Source organism: Oncorhynchus clarkii, chromosome 14 (genome assembly GCF_045791955.1).
Source record: "Oncorhynchus clarkii lewisi isolate Uvic-CL-2024 chromosome 14, UVic_Ocla_1.0, whole genome shotgun sequence".
NCBI lineage: Eukaryota > Metazoa > Chordata > Actinopteri > Salmoniformes > Salmonidae > Oncorhynchus > Oncorhynchus clarkii.
Window position 1 is genome coordinate 22,642,873 of NC_092160.1, and position 21,274 is coordinate 22,664,146.

At 42.5% G+C, this 21,274-nt stretch overlaps 1 protein-coding gene across 1 annotated transcript in view; it reads left to right on the forward strand.

Moving 5' to 3' along the window:
• Window positions 1-21,274, forward strand: part of LOC139366026 (ecto-NOX disulfide-thiol exchanger 2-like) — a 156,007-nt gene that overhangs the window by 72,944 nt on the left and 61,789 nt on the right. Inside the window, exons 5-7 of the mRNA XM_071103105.1 lie at window positions 156-389; window positions 12,227-12,439; window positions 16,446-16,552. Of these exons, the coding sequence (XP_070959206.1) occupies window positions 156-389; window positions 12,227-12,439; window positions 16,446-16,552 (554 nt within the window). The remainder of the gene's footprint in view (window positions 1-155; window positions 390-12,226; window positions 12,440-16,445; window positions 16,553-21,274) is intronic.

Below are 21,274 nucleotides of genomic sequence, written 5' to 3' on the forward strand. Positions count from 1 at the left end.
TTACCAATTGGTTCTAACGCTCCCCCCCCCCACCCCCCACTCTCTCTCTCCCCCCACCCCCCACTCTCTCTCTCACCTTAACCCCCTCTCTCTCTCCCCTCCCCCTCTCTTTCTCTCTCTCTCTCTCCCCTCAACCCCCTTTCCTCTCCCTCCAGGCTACCGTATGCGTCTGGGCTCCAGTACAGACAAGAAGGACACAGGGCGGCTCCATGTGGACTTTGCCCAGGCCAGAGACGACTTGTATGAGTGGGAGTGTCGTCAGCGCCTGTATGCCAGAGAGGAGAGACACCGCAGGAGGATGGAGGAGGACCGTTTCAGACCCCCCTCCCCTCCACCCATCGTCCATTACTCAGACCACGAGTGTAGCCTGCTGGGCGACAAGATCAAAGGTGGGGCTCAATTTCCCAGGGCATACACACATTCAGTACACACAGATTCCCGGAGTACACACAGATTCACGCAGTACTCACAGATTCACACAGTACACACAAATTCACACAGTACAGACAGAAACAATACAGAGACAGACTCTCAAACAAAGAAACACAATACCCAAACACTAACTAACCCTACTTCTTGGTCTATCACAGTGGTCCTCCTCTGATTTAGTTTGGTTGACAAATCTCCTTAACACACTGCAGAGCTTGATGTTCTCTATCCGTCTGAGTATGAATCTGTCTCTGGGTTTAAAGAAGCTGTAGACTCAAAAGCCCCATCGGCTCTGAGTGTTTGACTGGTGGTTTTGTGTGTGTGTGTGTGTGTGTGTGTGTGTGTGTGTGTGTGTGTGTGTGTGTGTGTGTTCATGCGCGTGCACATGCACATGCATTTGTGTTTAAGCACAGGCTTCACTACTATAATCTGCTGAAGTACATAAATATCCCCACAACTTGTACTTAAATATTTGTGAATGTGAGGATTCCAGTAGAAAAGTGAGGCAAAAAGAGGTAATCTTGCTGCTATCTTAGCCCAAACACCTTGACAATTTCCAATTTTACAACTTCCGGCGCCGACAGAGATGGCCGCCTCGCTTCGCGTTCCTAGGATAAATTTGATTTGATTTATTAACTATTATGAAGAGCAGTGACCTTTAACTGGCTTAGTAATGAATGTGGTTGCTCCACATTCAGTTTATCTGAGAAGCTGATATATGTGTCACGCCTGCTCCCACTCCCCTCTCTGGCGCTCGAGGGTGCCAGGTGGCCCATCATTACACACACCTGTCACCATCATAACACGCATCTGCGTAATATGGACTCACCTGGACTCTTTGTTGATTGCCGCTCTATATCTGTCTGCTCTTCAGTTTGTTCCCTGTGTCAGCATTATTGTCGTTGTGTTTCCCCTGTCCAGACGCTGTCCTTGTTTGTTTTATGTTAGTTATTTATTAAATGTTCACTCTCTGTACTTGCTTCTCGTCTCCCAGCATCTGTCCTTACAGAATGCTGACACCACAATGTGAGGCATCAGGAATTCTTTATTATTATTATTTTTTTGCTGGCTTCCGGTCCGTGTGCCGCTGTCGGAGGAACCGGCGGTGCCTCAGCTGTCTTGTTGGACTCCCATCCCACGTCATGCCTCAGCCGGCTCGTCAGGCTCCCATCCCACGTCATGCCTCAGCCGGCTCGTCAGGCTCCCATCCCACGTCATGCCTCAGCCAGCTCATCAAGCTTCCACGCCCCAGCTGGCTCGTCAGGCTTCCGCGCTTCAGCCGGCTCATCGGGCTTCCACGCCTCAGCCGGCTCATCCGGCTCCCAAGTCTTTACTGGAGCGCCAGGCACGCCCAGGTGGCGCCCCTAGAGGGGGTGGGGGGGAGGGGGGGTACTGTCACGCCTGCTCCCACTTCCCCTCTGTGGTGCTAGAGGGCTCCAGGCGGCCCATCATTACGCACACCTGTCACCATCATTAAGCGCATCTGTGCAATATTGGACTCACCTGCAATTACTTTTTTGATTGCCCCTCTGTATCTGTCTGATCTTCAGTTTGTTCACGGTGTCAGCATTATTGTCGTTATGTTTCCACTGTCCAGATGCTGTCCTTGTTTGTTTTACGTTGGTTATTTGTTAAATGTTCACTCCCTGTACTTGCTTCTTGTCTTCCAGCGTCTGTGTTTACAATATGAGATGCCAGCCAGGCAGCAGCCTGGTATTTTAGTATGCACACATATCCTCAACACATTCATGGGTTGCACGTTTCATCACAATATTGTTTGGAATGTTCGTTTTAGGACTGATGCCAAGCTGAGCATTCTACATTCTACTAATGCAGTCTTAATAGGTGTTGATTAAGATTTGTCTGAAGTGCATTACATACTGTTGCCTAGAAACAATGACATTTCAAAACGAGGCAAATATTTATGGCGCCAGATTGACTTTAAATTCAGTATAATATTAGCTAGCTAACTAAGATTGTGGGGACAGCACTAATGTTAGCATTTCTAGCTATTTCTGACTAACTTTGCTAGCTCATGACAACATTGGCAACTCTCTCAAGTAAAATTGATGACATCATAATGATGGCAAAGTTGTATTTCCAGGACACTAAAGTGTAATTTTAACTAAACAGTCATTATCACCCAATCAGCATTAACCATCAGTCGGACATCAATATGCTGCGGGATCTGTAGAACGTTGATAACAATAGCAACGACGCAACCACGTGACTGAGGTGTAACCAATGAATAATGTATGTGGGTCTTATAAATCTCTGGAACCTCGTCAAAGTATGTTCCTTCGATAAGCCACTTGGCTCCCTAGCATTATAGATGCATTATATATTTTGATAAACCGCTAAGCTCCCTAGAATTATAAATGCATTATATATTTTGATAAACCGATTAGCTCCCTAGCTGTAGAGATGAATACTATATTTTGATAAGCCACTTAGCTCCCTAGCATTATAAATGCATTATATATTTTGATAAACCGATTAGCTCCCTAGCATTATAAATGCATTATATATTTTGATAAACCGATTAGCTCCCTAGCTGTAGAGATGAATACTATATTTTGATAAGCCACTTAGCTCCCTAGCATTATAAATGCATTATATATTTTGATAAACCGATTAGCTCCCTAGCTGTAGAGATGAATAGTATATTTTGATAAGCCACTTAGCTCCCTAGCATTATAGATGCATTATATATTTTGACAAACCTGCTTAGCTCCCTAGCATTATAGATGCATTATATATTTTGATAAGCCACTTAGCTCCCTAGCATTATAGATGCATTATATATTTTGATAAACCGCTAAGCTCCCTAGCATTATAAATGCATTATATATTTTGATAAACCGATTAGCTCCCTAGCTGTAGAGATGAATAATATATTTTGATAAGCCACTTAGCTCACTAGCTGTATAGATGCATTATATATTTTGATAAGCCACTTAGCTCCCTAGCTGTATAGATGCATTAAATATTTTGATAAACCGATTAGCTGTCAAGTGTAGGTGTGCAACGGTGAGGGCGGAGTCAGGTGCAGGACACATAACTGAGTAAAATCACGTACTTTACTCGAAAAGAAACAACCATAAATTCCACGCAGGGGGAAAACACATCATAACACAGCAGTCTAACACTCAACAAGGAACAAACACGCACAAAACATATTTTGAACCAGAAGGTTAAATAGGGAAAATAATATTAACGTAATGGGAACCAGGTGTGTACAATCAAGACAAAACAAAATAGAAAAAGAAACGTAGATCGGTGGCAGCTAGAAAGCCGGTGACGACGACCGGCGGAAGTCGTGACACCCTAGCTGTAGAGATGAATAATATATTTTGATAAGCCACTTAGCTAGCTGTATAGATACATTATATATTTTGATAAGCCCCTTAACTCATTAGCTGTATAGATGGATTATAGGACATTGTAAGTGATAATGATGTCTATCAGATGCCAAAGCCTCACAGCTTAACGCTAATTTTGTCCGAGTATGATATTCTATTGGGCCCTTGTCATTGTCAATAATTGACAAGTGTAGATATTGTGTGTGTATTGATAATGGACCTGTAGTTGGTAGGGAGGACTAGTGACTGTGGAGAGCCTGGAAACTTACATCATTCTATAGATACAGATGAACACCTTAGGGACCTCTGGTTATGACAAGTTATGACAGCTTGGTTTAATATCGAAAGCAGTGATGAATTATTCATGCAAATCATCTGACAGACCTGTCTGTGTGTGTTTGTCTGTGTATGTGTTTGTGTTTGTCTGTGTATGTGTGTGTGTGTGTGTGGGGGGGGGGGGGGGGATCAGAAACACCTCAACTCTCTCTCCATCTGTTTCTCTCCCAGTGTCGATATCTTCCACTCTGTCTTCTTTTCAGTCTCTCACACATTCCCAACCCCTCCCTCCCTCCCTTCCCCTCCTCTCCTTTACCCTACCTTCCCCTCCCTTCCCCTCCCTTCCTTCTTTCCCCTCCCTTTCCCTCGCTCTCTTTCCCTCCCTCCCTTCCCAATCCTTCCCCTCCCTTCCTTCCTACCCCACCCTCCCTCCCTCCCTGAAACATGATCGTCACATTGCTTCCATTCGTTCACTGGTCTCTAGTTAATGGAACCTTCATAAAAAGAAGAGTCCTTCCATTGTAAATGTCTTTTCTCCAGTGCTGCTCCGAATGTTAAAGTGACACACCTTTGATCATTCATAACGCGTCCATGAACGTATGGCATTGGGTGTAACAGGCTTCGGACATGAGGTCCATACAGCTAGCTAAATTAATAATAGCTAGCCTAGTTCTGTTAGATAATAAAAGACACAGCTGAACAGGTTTTGGAGACGCAGGTCATCTGTTTTATAAAACTAATAAGAAAGCCTGTTACCCTTGAAATATGCAAGGCTATCCGGCATGAAACATGCATTGATAACAAGCCAGCTAGATTAGCTAGCTAGCTAATATTGAACAATATTTTAGCCGGTAAGCCAAAAAGCAATTCCCATATGTGTCACGTGTGCTCCCTCTCCGGCCTCTAGGTCACCAGGCTGCTCGTAATGGCGCACACCTGTCACCAGCATTACGCACATAATGACACTCACCTGGACTCCATCACCTCCTTGATTACCTGCCCTTTATATGTCACTCCCTTTAGTTTCTTGCCCAGTCGTCATTGTTCCTGTTTCATGTCGGTGCACTATTCGTGTTTCTTGTTTTGTTCATTTATTTATTAAACTTATTTACTCCCTGATCCTGCTTCCGCACATTGTTACAGTATGTCTGTTTTCTTCTTCTCAAACATAAAACACTTTGTGGTGTATTTGTCCTAAACTCTTGATCAGAGTTCCCCATTGTGGATTTACCCCCGCCAAGTTTTCTGAGCAAAATAATAATTATTGTTGGACATTAAATACTTTAAAAAATGCCAGGAAATCAGCTCCAAGTGATTTTAATTTAAGAAATCTGTTCCAAAGTATTCCCACGCATAATATAAAGACACGTCTGATCGTATTCAATTGTAAGCAAGGCTTGAAATTATTATGTTTTAGTCAAACATTATATCTGTTTGGGCATTTTGCGGTTAATTTCCAGTCTACAAATAATTTGTAATTATGTTCCGGCCCCCTAACCATCCGCTCATGAAGAAGTGGCTGAATCTAGTTGATGATCCCTGCTCTAGAAAGTCACAAATTGAGTAAAACATTATGTCACAGAAGCGCTATCTTACATTTTTTTTAAGGAAACAACATCTCTGGCTGTTTGCTTGTGCTCATACTATCTTAAATTAGACTACTGTTTAATCCTGTTACAGAAACCTTAGCTGGTCAAATCGGAAGAGTGGGGCTTTCCCCCATATAGAAGTAAGGAAACATCCTTTCAGTAAATCTGTGTTGATAATTGTGGATGTGTTTGTTTCTCACAGTATCAGTAAAGGATACTTGTCCTTGCCACAGTCCAGCACCCCGCCGATCATCTGTATCTTTAAATAATGTTGCGAAAAATCAAATCAAATCAAAATCAAATCAAATCAAATGTATTTATATAGCCCTTCGTACATCAGCTGATATCTCAAAGTGCTGTACAGAAACCCAGCCTAAAACCCCAAACAGCAAGCAATGCAGGTGTAGAAGCACGGTGGCTAGGAAAAACTCCCTAGAAAGGCCAAAACCTAGGAAGAAACCTAGAGAGGAACCAGGCTATGTGGGGTGGCCAGTCCTCTTCTGGCTGTGCCGGGTGGAGATTATAACAGAACATGGCCAAGATGTTCAAATGTTCATAAATGACCAACATGGTCAAATAATAAGAAGGCAGAACAGTTGAAACTGGAGCAGCAGCACGGCCAGGTGGACTGGGGACAGCAAGGTTGTCATCATGTCAGGTAGTCCTGAGGCATGGTCCTAGGGCTCAGGTCCTCCGAGAGAGAGAAAGAAAGAGAGAAAGAGAGAATTAGAGAGAGCACACTTAAATTCACACAGGACACCGAATAGGACAGGAGAAGTACTCCAGATATAACTAACTGACCCTAGCCCCCGACACATAAACTACTGCAGCATAAATACTGGAGACTGAGACAGGAGGGGTCAGGAGACACTGTGGCCCCATCCGAGGACACCCCCGGACAGGGCCAAACAGGAAGGATATAACCCCACCAACTTTGCCAAAGCACAGCCCCCACACCACTAGAGGGATATCTTCAACCACCAACTTACCATCCTGAGACAAGGCCGAGTATAGCCCACAAAGATCTCCGCCACGGCACAACCCAAGGGGGGGCGCCAACCCAGACAGAAAGATCACATCAGTGACTCAACCCACTCAAGTGACGCACCCCTCCTAGGGACGGTATGAAAGAGCCCCAGTAAGCCAATGACTCAGCCACTGTAATAGGGTTAGAGGCAGAGAATCACAGTGGAAAGAGAGGAACCGGCCAGGCAGAGACAGCAAGGGCGGTTCGTTGCTCCAGAGCCTTTCCATTCACCTTCCCACTCCTGGGCCAGACTACACTCAATCATATGACCCACTGAAGAGATGAGTCTTCAGTAAAAGACTTAAAGGTTGAGACCGAGTTTGCGTCTTTTACATGGGTAGGCAGACCATTCTATAAAAATGGAGCTCTACAGGAGAAAGCCCTGCCTCCAGCTGTTTGCTTAGAAATTCTAGGGACAATTAGGAGGCCTGCGTCTTGTGACCGTAGCGTACGTGTAGGTATGTACGGCAGGACCAAATCAGAGAGATAGGTAGGAGCAAGCCCATGTAATGCTTTGTAGGTTAGCAGTAAAACCTTGAAATCAGCCCTTGCCTTGACAGGAAGCTAGTGTTGGGAGGCTAGCACTGGAGTAATATGATTACATTTTGGGGTTCTAGTCAGGATTCTAGCAGCCGTATTTAGCACTAACTGAAGTTTATTTGGTGCTTTATCAGGATAGCCGGAAAGTAGAGCATTGCAGTAGTCTAACCTAGAAGTGACAAAAGCATGGATTAATTTTTCTGCATCATTTTTGGACAGAAAGTTTCTGATTTTTGCAATGTTACGTAGATGGAAAAAAGCTGTCCTTGAAATGGTCTTGATATGTTCATCAAAAGAGAGATCAGGGTCCAGAGTAACGCAGAGGTCCTTCACAGTTTTATTTGAGACGACTGTACAACCATTAAGATTAATTGTCAGATTCAACAGAAGATCTCTTTGTTTCTTGGGACCTAGAACAAGCATCTCTGTTTTGTCCGAGTTTAAAAGTATAAAGTTTGCAGCCATCCACTTCCTTATGTCTGAAACACATGCTTCTATCGAGGGCAATTTTGGGGCTTCACCATGTTTCACTGAAATGTACAGCTGTGTGTCATCCGCATAGCAGTGAAAGTTCACATTAAGTTTTCGAATGACATCCCCAAGAGGTAAAATATATAGTGAAAACAATAGTGGTCCTAAAACGGAACCTTGAGGAACACCGAAATTTCCAGTTGATTTGTCAGAGGACAAACCATTCACAGAGACAAACTGATATCTTTCCGACAGATAAGATCTAAACCAGGCCAGAACTTGTGCGTGTAGACCAATTTGGGTTTCCAATCTCTCCAAAAGAACGTGGTGATCGATGGTATCAAAAGCAGCACTAAGGTCTAGGAGCACGAGGACAGATGCAGAGCCTCGGTCTGATGCCATTAAAAGGTAATTTACCACCTTCACAAGTGCAGTCTCAGTGCTATGATGGGGTCTAAAACCAGACTGAAGCATTTCGTATACATTGTTTGTCTTCAGGAAGGCAGTGAGTTGCTGCGCAACAGCCTTTTCTAAAATTTTTGAGAGGAATGGAAGATTCGATATAGGCCAATAGTTTGTTTTATATTTTCTGGGTCAAGGTTTGGCTTTTTCAAGAGAGGCTTTATTACTGCCAGTTTTAGTGAGTTTGGTACACATCCGGTGGATAGAGAGCCGTTTATTATGTTCAACATAGGAGGCCCAAGCACAGGAAGCAGCTCTTTCAGTAGTTTAGTTGGAATAGGGTCCAGTATGCAGCTTGAAGGTTTAGAGGCCAAGATTATTTTCATCATTGTGTCAAGAGATATAGTACTAAAACACTTGAGCGTCTCTCTTGATCCTAGGTCCTGGCAGAGTTGTGCAGAGTTGTGCAGAGTTGTGCAGACTCAGACTTCAAACTGAGCTTTTAAGGAATACGCAGATTTAAAGAGGAGTCCGTAATTTGCTTTCTAATAATCATAATCTTTTCCTCAAAGAAGTTCATGAATTTATCACTGCTAAAGTGAAAGTCATCCTCTCTTGGGGAATGCTGCTTTTTAGTTAGCTTTGCGACAGTATCAAAAAGGAATTTCGGATTGTTCTTATTTTCCTCAATTAAGTTAGAAAAATAGGATGATCGAGCAGCAGTAAGGGCTCTTCGGTACTGCACAGTACTGTCTTTCCAAGCTAGTCGGAAGACTTCCAGTTTGGTGTGGCGCCATTTCCGTTCCAATTTTCTGGAAGCTTGCTTCAGAGCTCGGGTATTTTCTGTGCAGACTCAGGACAACTGAGCTTTGAAGGAATACGCAGATTTAAAGAGGAGTCCGTAATTTGCTTTCTAATATTCATGATCTTTTCCTCAAAGAAGTTCATGAATTTATCACTGCTGAAGTGAAAGACATCCTCTCTTGGGGATACTTCCTTTCTTAGGACAGACTTTCTGGCCACTCCAATCATCCAGTTGTCATTGTCTCCAACATCCACCTCCCGGCAGTGACGTACTCTTATTATCTTATAAATATTTCCTTATCTAACACAACCAGGCTAGCTTTTATTAACTTAGCTACCGTGGGCTCCAAAATTACTGGCACCATTGACTGGCAATGCACAAACAATACTTAAAAAAATATAAACAATATAATTATAGAGATAAACTAAAAATACCAACATGTGAGAAATACTGTACTTTATTAACATTTCAATGGAACCCACCAAAATCATGTATTGATTGAATTAAAAATCATTGTCCTCCAAATCAAGGTTTCACAATTTTATTTCACTAGGCAAGTCAGTTAAGACCAAATTCTTATTTTCAGTGATGGCCTAGGAACAGTGGGTTAACTGCCCTGTTCAGTGGCAGAACAACAGATTTTTACCTTGTCAGCTCGAGGATTTGATCTGGCAACTTTTTGGTTACTAGGCCAACACTCTAACCACTAGGCTACCTGCCGCCCCAATTAATGGCACCCTTAAAGATTATTGTAAATAATATCTACCAAAATTAAACAAGGAGTTAAATTCCACTTATTTAAGTTTATCTAAGTCTTAAGGAACTATATTGAGCCATTACATCACTTCCTGTTTCACTAGGGTATAAAAATGAGTTAACACACATGCAATATCCCTTTGTCATCCAACACCATGAAGAAAACCAAATAACTGGCTGTTCTAAAGAGACAGATGGTTGTAGAACTTCATAAATTTGGTAATGGCTACAAGAAGATCCACAAACAATTGAATACACCACCGAGCACTGTCAGGACAATTCTTAAAAAATAATAATAATATGGAACAGTTGAAAACCTCACGGGTAAAGGAAGCAAATGCATTTTGCCCCCGGGATAGGGAGGAGGATAGTGAGAGAAACAACAAAATCCCAAAGAATCACTGTGAAAGAATTGCAGGCCTTGGAGGCATCTTGGGGTCACCAGGTTCCAAAAAGTACCATCGGACACCATGGTTGCCAGAAGAAAGCACTTTCTGACCCCAAGACACAGACGCAAGCGTTTGGAGTTTGCCAAACGTCATTTAAATTATGACTGGAAGAAGGTGCTCAGGTCAGATGAGACCAAAATTGAACATTTTGTTCAGATACAGCATCGGCATGTTTGGCGTCGAAATAGAGATGCATACAAGGAGAGACACCTCACCTTTGGAGGTCCAGGAGCACTGGTTAAATATCGGGCAATTTTGGCTGACAATCTGGTTGCCTTTGCCAGAAGGCTGGGACTTGGCCGTAGGTGGACTTTCCAACAAGACAATGACCCAAAACATACCTCAAGATCCGCACAGAAACGAATCTGTGACAACAATAACAATGTTCTGCCATGGCCATCTCAGTCGCCGGACCTCAATTCAATTGAAAACCTGTGTGCTGAGTTGAAGAGGGCAGTTGATAAGCGCATAGGCCAAGAATGTGAAGGATCTTGAAAGGATTTGCATAGACGAATGATCCAAAATCCCTCCAAATGTGTTCCTTCACCTTGTCAAACATAACAGGAAAAGACTCCATGATCTAATCCTTGCCAGAGGTGGTTGCACTAAGTACTAAATGAGGAGTGCCAATAATGATGAAACCTTGATTTTGGTGAAATGTATTTTGTATTAAATAATTGTATGATTTTGGTTGGTTCCATTGAAACATTAATAAAGTACAGTATTTCTCACATGTTGGTATTTTGAGTTACTCTACAATTATATTGTTTATATTTTTTAAGTATTGTTTGTGCATTGCCAGTCAGGGGTGCCAGTAATTTTGGAGCCCGGTGTATATGTATGGTATTGTGTCGTATCGTTTTATGGGCTCTTAACCAACCGTGCTATTTTGTTAGTTTTTTCACATTGTTTGTAACTATTTCTACTGCTTGAGTGGCAGCAACTGTTTCAAGAAGAGGTAACTTGTTGTTTCATGATCCTGCTGTCCACTCTCCATCCTTGCTAGTCACTCTTCAAGTGATGCCAGGCGTAACATGACCATCAGTGTTATGTCATCCTTTTAACAAGCTTTGGTGAAATGTATGCATTGTGATGTGATTATAATCAAAGCAGTAATTATATACATTTGTTACATTCAGTGAAGTTGACTCCTTATGGGTAGTTAAACCAAACAGATCCCAAGCTAAGCAACACTACTTCAAATCAGACTCCGCTAACTATCTAGCTAGCTACCCCTCAACTCATACCAGCATGATGTTTTTCCTCTAAAGTTTTCCCCAAAGTTAGAAAGAGCTTTAAAGTTCTGCCTCTGAGTATAAAGTTTGAAAATAAATGTCTAGTTTCAACTATACAAAACAAAAATATGAATGGAACATGTAAAGTGTTGGTCCTATGTTTCATGATCTGAAATAAAAGATCCCAGAAATGTTACATACGCAAAAGAAAAGCTTATTTCGCTACAATTTCGTGCACAAATTTGTTTACATCCCTGTTAGTGAGCATTTCTCCTTTGCCTAGATAATCCATCCACCTGACAGGTGTGGCATATCAAGAAGCTGTTTAAACAGCATGATCATTACACAGGTGCACCTTGTACTGGAGACAATAAAAGGCAGTTTTGTCACAAAACACAATGCCACCAGTTTTGAGGGAGCGTGCAATTGGCATGCTGACGGCTGGAATGTCCACCAGAGCTGTTGCCATAAGCCACCTCCAACGTCGTTTAAGAGATTTTGGCAGTACATCCAACCGGTCTCACAACTACAGGCGATGTGTGGTGAAGAATATTTTTGTCTGTAATAAAGAACTCATTCTGATTGGCTGGACCTAGCTCCCCGGTGGGTGGGCCTATGTCCTCCCAGGCCCATCCATGGCTGTGCCCTGCCCAGTAATGTGAAATCCATAGATTAGGGCCTAATATATTTATTTAAATTGACTGATTTCCTTCTATAAACTGTAATTCAGTCAAATCTTTTAAATGGTTGCGTTTTTATATTTTTGTTCAGTATACTGTAGTTAAATATGTTTGAAATAAGAACATTTAATGAGGATATTATTTATCAATGTTGTTCGTTTGTGGAGATTGTTTTGTGCAAACTTTCCTTTAACCCTCTCCTCAGATGAGGCAGCGTTTGCGGAGGCGGTAAACGTGCTGCTGACCTGGGTGGAACGCGGTGAGGTGAACCGTCGTAACGCCAACAACTTCTACTCAATGATCCAGTCGTCCAACAGCCACATCCGCCAGCTGATGAGTCACAAGGCCGCCCACGAGAAGGAGTTGGAGGTGGCCAAGGACAAGTTCAAGACCGCCCTGTCTGGCATCCTGGCACAATGTGAGTACACACCAGGCTGACACAAACACACACACACACACATACACACACACACAGAGAGAACCATGTCCCACACAACAGGGTAAGGGTCAACATAAAACCACTTGTGGCATTCCCTTTGAAGCAACTGTCCCTCAAAACGTTCTCAACCCTCAAGTGATTTTCATGTCACAAGTTCACAAGTTCCAGGTCAGTGCTCCATACATGATGGATCAAATACCCAGGGACATGGAACAGAGATGGTATTTTCTGCAAACACACTCACACGCATGCATGGCTGCACACAAACAGAGGATAGCACTTCTGAAGACCCACTCTATGGGATGACTCTTTGTAGGAGTAGATTTGGGGCAGTTTGCCTGGTAAAGGCCAGTGATGGCAGCAATAACATTGAACAGGTTATTTAGGGAGCTGTTAGCTACCTCTCTTAGCCCACCATCATTAGGCCCAGAGTGGCCACTCACTCACTCTCTCTCTCCTCTTTCTTCCTGTCTCTCTTTCTCTGTCTAGCAACTGTTCACCAGGAGACAACATCCCAAAGGGAGCAGAAAATAATCTAGTTTTAGAAACCTGCTTCACCTTGCTCTGTGACAGCCTCTCTGTACCTCACAGCTTTGACAGCCGGCATACAAAAACAAATATTTAACACAACCGTCACACACACACACTGGGGGGTTGGAGAGAAAAAATATACAGGAGGTTTTATGCAGCCTGTGACGGGTTAGCAATAGCATGGCATTGTAATTAGCTGCATGACATTTCAGTGGTGAACATCACAGATTGACATTGAGTTCATGCAGCCTCATATTGTCGCATCATTGATATTCCACAGACAGTTTCTTCTCACACTGGACATAACAGACATACAGAATGACAGTCAAATAAAGGCATGCTGTGTTTCACCAGTATGTTTCAGGAAGGGTTGATAGTGGATAAAGAAGGTAGGTTCATGTGTTTGTCTCTAAAGCTGTCTGGTGGTGGTAGATTATATTGGTAGATTATATATACCTGTAGATTATATATACCACATTGGTAGATTATATATACCTGTATGTCCATGGCCAGGGAGTAATAGGTTCACCTGTGGTTGTGTCACATTGGCTGAATGCAAAAACAACTCCTAGCCCCTAACTTCAAGGCACTTGTGTAAGGATTGGAAAGCTATAAACCACATAATGAAAACTCCACTCAGCCAATCAAGACTGCAAGATGGAGCTACTGTATGACCATATTGATTATACCTATGTGATTCCTTCAGATCTCCACAAGTGCTAGGGGTTGTTTCTGGACAGGGCTTTTGGCTTTTGCCAATCAGAAAGCTAACACTCTCTGGGGTATGCTGTGTAGGCTCCAAACTTCTCTGGTTAACTTTAGCCTGTATTGGTCTGTGGACAGCTCATCTGAAAGAACCCACTCAGCCATAGAATCAAAGTAAGTAACACCTCTCTACATGAAAACAACTGGAACTGAAGGAAGAAATGAAATGAGTCATATTAATGATTCACAACTGCCAATGCTAAGAGCATGTATGAGTTCAGATATCTTTGGTGATACACCACTTACAGTAGTGTGCATACTGAGTACTGTGTTAGTATGGATATTGGGATATACCACATAATCGGTTCCTGTTTATACAGTAATACAAATATTGGAAAGAGCAAAGTGGGTATCCCCCCCCCTCTCTCTTCTCTCTCTCTCTCTCGCTTCTCTCTCTCTCTCTCTCTCTCTCTCTCTCTCTCTCTCTCTCTCTCTCTCTCTCTCGCTCTATCGTTGTCACCATCCTCCATCACAATAATCCACACAAACACTTAGTTGTATTCATGAGTTTGTCTTTCTCTGCAGTTTCACACATACAAATGTAAACACAGAGTTTGGTGTCCTGGGAGGTAGGTTCACACTGTCGTTCTGTGAACAAAAGCCACATCCACATTTACCAGACTTTCTTACAGCTGCACATTGGAATCCATAGACTTTATTTTTTCCAAATGCAATATAATGCAATATCACACATTCCTCCATTTGGCATTGGTAGTTGTCACCTTATGTTGAATGGTACCTTTAGAAAAAGCCCTTAACAATGCTCCTTTCTGCTCTGAAGCAAGTTATTCAAACAGAGTATGCATCCCAAATGGCATCCAATTCCCTTTATAGTGCACTAAACTATACATATGGGCCCTGGTCAAAAGTAGTGCCCTGCATAGGGAATGTGGTGCCATTTGGACTTAAACAGGCTCTATTCATGAATGTCAGAGAACAGAAATCTCCTCTCAGTTCAATGAGATCCATTCGCAGCTGAAGGATTTATGAACCACAGCGCCCTGCTTCATATTTCGCTCAGGATGATGTTTATAGAAGATGACAATCATTTCACAGTTGGATTTGGATCAGCATACATCATGTTTGGTGGATGGCACTCGGTCTACATGCCGCAGCATATTTCATCTAGGATTAACCTGCCTGACAGATAGTGAATGGTCTCATTTACAGTAGAAATGCTGGCATGTGCACACACATAGCCCTAGCTGGATCCCTGCAAAAAACACCAAAGAACATGCACTTATCCATCAGCTATCTCTCTGACTCACACACATACATAAAAAGGCGAGGCCACACCCTTGGACACTTTACTCTCCCCTGCCTTCCCCATCTATCTCTCCAATCAAATTAGATGATTCTGAAAGCCACTATTGATCTAGACACACTCTTTCCTTCCTTCCTTGCTTCCTTCCCTCTCTCCCTCCTTCTCTACATCTCTGCCGAGGCCACAACTCGGGTGGCCTTATTCACTTCCCCAGGGGTTTCATTAAGACCCCTCTGACAAAAACAGAGTCCCTCAACATGGCCTGTCCACATACACACCAAAGGAGCATTTTGCCTTAGTGATGTTTGCCATCTTCAGATGCAGTGACACTGGGGAAGTTTTCATGCTTGATAAAGTTATCTATTGTGTGTTGTGAGTTATTGTACAGCCCTTGCTATTGATATGGGACCAAAATAAATTATTGCCTGGTACAATCTATGAATGTGTGGCTGTTCCATTGACATCAACAGGTGAGTGATAATTACACACACACAAACAAACGCTCAGATAATTAGTATAACATTTTATTTCCTGTGTTTTATATATATTTCCACACCATTAGGTTGGAATAATACTGTGAAATCATACAAATTATAATATTTCCCTTTTAGTGTAAGAGCTGTTTGAAAAAAAGGCTGCCTGAAATTTCAGCCTGTTTTGGTGGGATGGAGTCTTGGCCTGCCTGGTGACATCACCAGATGGTAAATTAGTTAATAAACCAATAAGAAAGACAGTTCCAAACCTCTGACAATAACAGCTAGATTTCAGTTTTCCCTTCCCCACGCAGACCACTCCCATACAAGTCCTAGCAAAATTCCTGCTTGAGGAATTGCTCTTAGCTATTAAGCTAATTCTTGTTTATTTTTGAGCATTTTAATTGAAAACAATTATAGTAAGTAACTGTAAAAATGTCTTTATAGGACCTTTAAGACTAACCCTGGTAGTCTGTCAAAGGTGTGATGGAGTCATAAACAGACAAATGTCTCTCAGAAGCCCCTCTACTCCCTCCTCCTCCAGCCCTGAATTAAAGCAGTTTTTCTCTCTCTCTCGCTCATTTCCCTCTTTCTCTTTCTCTCAATTCAATTCAATTCAATTCAATTTAATGGGCTATATTGGCATGTGAAACATATGTTTACATTGCCACAGCAAGTGGCAAGGAGCCTGCTGGTATTAGTCTGGTCCTCTGTAGCTTTCAGCACCGTCTTGTGTTTTAGGACAGGCGCTCTGTGGTCACCTTGAGATATGGTGGGTTCCTTCTCCACCCCATCCCACCTCCCCCACTCTAGACACTGACCCAGAACAGACTGTACTATAGAGCCGAATAGAACATTGAAAACACATCAACATGAACATACCTGCCTTCCTACCTGATTCTACTTTCTCACTCCTCTGCTCCTTCCCCTCTCCCTGCATCCCCTGCCACAGTTGAGCAGATTGTGTCTGTATTCCATGCTGCTTCCAAACAAAAGGCATGGGACCATTTCTCCAAAGCTCAACGCAAGAACCTGGACATGTGGCGCAAGCAAGCAGAGGTTGGTCCTTTACTTTTTCTACAATTATTCACATCTTCTATTAATTTGGTAAAGTATAGTCTAAATGTGATTTAGTTGTTTATGTGAGCATCCTTATCTCCATCCCTTTTTCTTCAACTACTTGTTTGTGGAGTTTATGGTGTTGTCTTTAGGATATTAAACACTAGCTTCACAATCAGGCTTAACACTAGCCTAAGTCTTAGCTTGTACAGGCCTAGGGAGTAAGGTAAACGCTAGAACTAGCCTACAAACACTATCCCAAGAGCTAGTCTAATCACCCTGTGTGCTTGGAAAGTGGATAAGTCACAAATGTCAAAATGTGAACATTAGTGGCAGGGGGGAAAAAATATTTAAGCAATTTTAGAATAAAGCTGTAACGTAACAAAATGTGTAAAAACTCAAGGGGTCTGAATACTTTCCGAATGCACTGTACATTTGGTAGCAAAAAAAGATATAGTAGCTAACTAGCTGTAAATAGTGAATTAATCAATCAAATGTATTTATGAAGTCCTTTTTACATTAGCCGATGTGACAAAGTGCTGTACAGAAACCCAGCCTAAAACCCCAAACAGCAAGCAATGCAGACGTAGAAGCATGGTGGCTAGGAAAATCTCCGTAGGAAGAAACCTAGAGGAACCAGGCTCTGAGGGATGGCAAGTCCTCTTCTGGCTGTGCCGGGTGTAGATAGAAGTTCAAACGTTCATAGATGTATTTTTATTTCACCTTTATTTCACCAGGTAGGCTAGTTGAGAACCAGTTCTCCTTTACAACTGCCACCTGGCCAAGATAAAGCAAAGCAGTTTGACACATACATGGCATAAACAAACATACAGTCAATAATACAGCAGAAAAAATATAAATATACAGTGTTCAGATGAGGTAAGATAAGGGAGGTAAGTCAATAAAATAGGCCATAGTGGCGAGGTAATTACGATATAGCAATTAAACACTGGAGTGATAGATGTGCAGAAGATGAATGTGCAAGTAGAGATACTGATGTGCATAGGAGCAAAATAAATAAATAAATACAGTATGGGGATGAGGTAGTAGGATGGGCTATTTACAGATGAGCTATGTACAGGTGCAATGATCTGTGAGCTGCTCTGACAGCTGGTGCTTGAAGTTAGTGAGGGAGATAAGAGTCTCCTTCTTCAGTGATCCTTGCAGTTTGTTCCAGTCATTGGCAGCAGAGAACTGGAAGGAAAGGCGGCCAAAGTAGGAATTGGCTTTGAGGGTGACCAGTGAAATATATCTGCTGGAGCGAGTGCTGCGGGTGGGTGCTGCTATGTTGACCAGTGAACTGAGATAAGGCGTGGCTTTAGCTAGCAAAGACTTGTAGATGACCTGGAGCCAGTGGGTTTGGCGACGAGAATGAAGCGAGGGCCAGCCAACGAGAGCGTACAGGTCGCAGTGGTGGGTAGTATATGGGGCTTGACAAAACGGATGGCACTGTAATAGACTGCATCCAATTTTTTGAGTAGAGTGTTGGAGGTTAATTAGGTAAATGACAACGCCGATGTCGAGGATCGGTAGAATAGTCAGTTTTACGAGGGTATGTTTGGCAGCATGAGTGAAGGATGCTTTGTTTGTGAAATAGGAAGCCGATTCGAGATTTCAATTTTGGATTGGAGATGCTTAATGTGGGTCTGGAAAGAGAGTTTACAGTCTAACCAGACACCTAGGTATTTGTAGTTGTCCACATAGTCTAGATCAGAACCATCCAGAGTAGTGATGACCAGCAGGGTCAGATAATAATATTCCCAATGGTTGTAGAGGGTGCAACAGGAGTAAATGTCAGGAGTAAATGTCTGTTGGTTTTTCTGTTGGTTTTTCATAGCCGATCATTCAGAGTTAGATACAGCAGGTGCGGTAAGAGAGAGAGTCCAAAACAGCAGGTCCGGGACGAGGTAACACGTCCAGTGAACAGGTCAGGGTTCCATAGCAGCAGGCAGAACAGTTGAAACTGGAGCAGCAGCATGACCAGGCGGACTGGGGACAGCAAGGAGTCATCAGGCCAGGTAGTCCTGAGGCATGATCCTAGGGCTCAGGTCCTCCGAGAGAAGAGAGAGAGAAAGAGAGCTAGAAGGAGAAAGAGAAAGAGAGAAATAGAAAGAGAGTATTAGAGGGAGCATATTTAAATTCACATAGGACACCGGATAAGAGAGGAGAAATACTCCAGATATAACAGACTGAGGCTGAGACAGGAGAGGTCGGGAGACACTGTGGCCCTGTCCAACGATACCCCTGGACAGGGCCAAACAGGCAGGATATAACCCCACCCACTTTGCCAAAGCACAGCCCCCGCACCACCAACCTACGACCCTGAGACAAGGCTGAATATAGCCCACAAATATAGCCAACCCGGACAGGAAGATCACATCAGTGACTCAACCCACTCAAGTGACGCACCCCTCCTAGGGACGGCATGGAAGAGCACCAGGAATCCCACTCAACCACCGTAATAGTGTTAGAGACAAATAATCCCAGTGGAGAGTGGGGAACCGGCCAGGCAGAGACAGCAAGGGCGGTTTGTCGCTCCAGTGCCTTTCCGTTCACCTTCACACCCCTGGGCCAGACTACACTGAATCATAGGACCTACTGAAGAGATGAGTCTTAAATAAAGACTTAAAGGTTGAGACCCAGTCTGCGTCTCTCACATGGATAGGCTGACCATTCCATAAAAATGTAGCTCTATAGGAGAAAGTCCTGCCTCCAGCTGTTTGCTTAGAAATTCTAGGGACAGTATGGAGGCCTGCATCTTGTGATCGTAGCGTACTTGTAGGTATGTACGGCAGGACCAAATCGGAAAGATAGGTAGGAGCAAGCTCATGTAATGCTTGTAGGTTAGCAGTAAAACCTTGAAATCAGCCCTAGCCTTAACAGGAAGCCGGTGTAGAGAAGCTAGCACTGGAGTAATATGATACATTTTCTTGGTTCTTGTCAAGATTCTAGCAGCCGTGTTAAGCACTAATTGAAGTTTATTTAGTGCTTTATCCATGTAGCCGGAAAGTAGAGCACTGCAGTAGTCTAATCTAGAAGTGACAAAAGCATGGATTAAAATAATCTTCGGGCTCGGTGTCCCTTCCTCGGGATGGTTGAGCTAACGTAGGTTATTGCGATTAGCATGAGGTTGTAACTATCAATAAAATTTCCCAGGACATAGACATATCTGATATTGGCAGAAAGGTTAAAATCTTGTTAATATAACTGCACTGTGCAATTTACAGTAGCTATTACAATGAAATAATACCATTATATTGTTTGAGGAGAGGCACAATTTTGAACATGAAAAGTTATTAATAAACAAATTAGGCACATTTGGGCAGTCTTGATACAACATTTTGAACAAAAATGCAATGGTTTATTGGATCAGTCTAAAATGTTGCACATACACTGATGCCATCTAGTGGCCAAAATCTAAATTGCACCTGGGCTGGAATAATACATTATGGCCTTTCTCTTGTATTTCAAAGATGATGATACAAAAAAATACAAAAGAACGGTTGGTTTTTTCTTTGTATTATCTTTTACCAGATATATTGTGTTATATTCTCCTACATTCTTTTCACATTTACACAAGTGTCAAAGTGTTTCCTTTCAAATGGTACCAAGAAAATGCATTTCCTTGCTTCAGGGCCTGAGCTACAGGAAGGTTAGATTTTGGTATGTCATTTTAGGCAAAAATTGGAAAAAAGGGGCAGATCCTTAAGAGGTCAATTTTACTGCATCATTTTTGGACAGAAAGTTTCAGATTTTTGCAATTTTGCGAAGAATTGAAGAACGCTGTCCTTGAAATATTATTGATATGTTAATCAAAAGAGAAATCAGGGTCCAGAGTAACGCCGAGGTCCTTCACAGTTTTATTAGAGATGACAGTACAACCATCAAGATTAATTGTCAGATCCAACAGAAGATCTATTTGTTTCTTGGGACCAAGAACTAGCATCTCTGTTAGCTAGCCAAAGTTACTTACATTTAGTTAGCAACTGCTCCTGTACACTCTTATTCTAGCTGAGGAGGTGTCTCCAGTTGTGTTAGCAAATGACACAATCCACTGTCAAGCATATTATTTTACTGTCAATGTAATAAACCCTGGCCTGAGTGCTAGGATCAATGCTAGGCTACACCTAGGCTCTCTACTTAGCACAGTCCCAGAGTGGGTGCTCCGGTCAGGTTCAGGTCCCGGCCACTCACCCCTCTTTCCTCTGGTAGTCCAGCTCGGTGAGTGCTCAGTATCACTGCCAGAAACAGGTAACTGTCGACTCACCCTTTATCTCACTTAGAGTACTGTGGTCCAGTATCTAATGTATGTATACAACACACCAACACACTAAACTTTGTCAAATAGTGAGCAGATTACCAATATTCTGTTCAGTGCGAAATTGAGGTCATCTATCTTGAGAATTTGTGGAAAAAGTACTCAATTTCAAATTCCTTTTCTTAAGCAAACCAGACGGCACAATTTACTTGTTTTTTTTAATTGACGGGCACTCTCCACACTCAGACATAATTTACAAACAAGCATTTGTGTTTAGTGAGTCATTCAAATCAGAGGCAGTAGGGATGACCAGGGATGTTCTCTTGATAAGTGTGTGACTTGGACCATTTTCCTGTCAAAATGTAACGAGTACTTTTGGGTGTCAGGGAAAATGTATGGAGTTAAAAGTATATAATTGTCTTTAGGACTGTAGTGAAGTAAAAGTAAAAGTTGCCAAAAATATA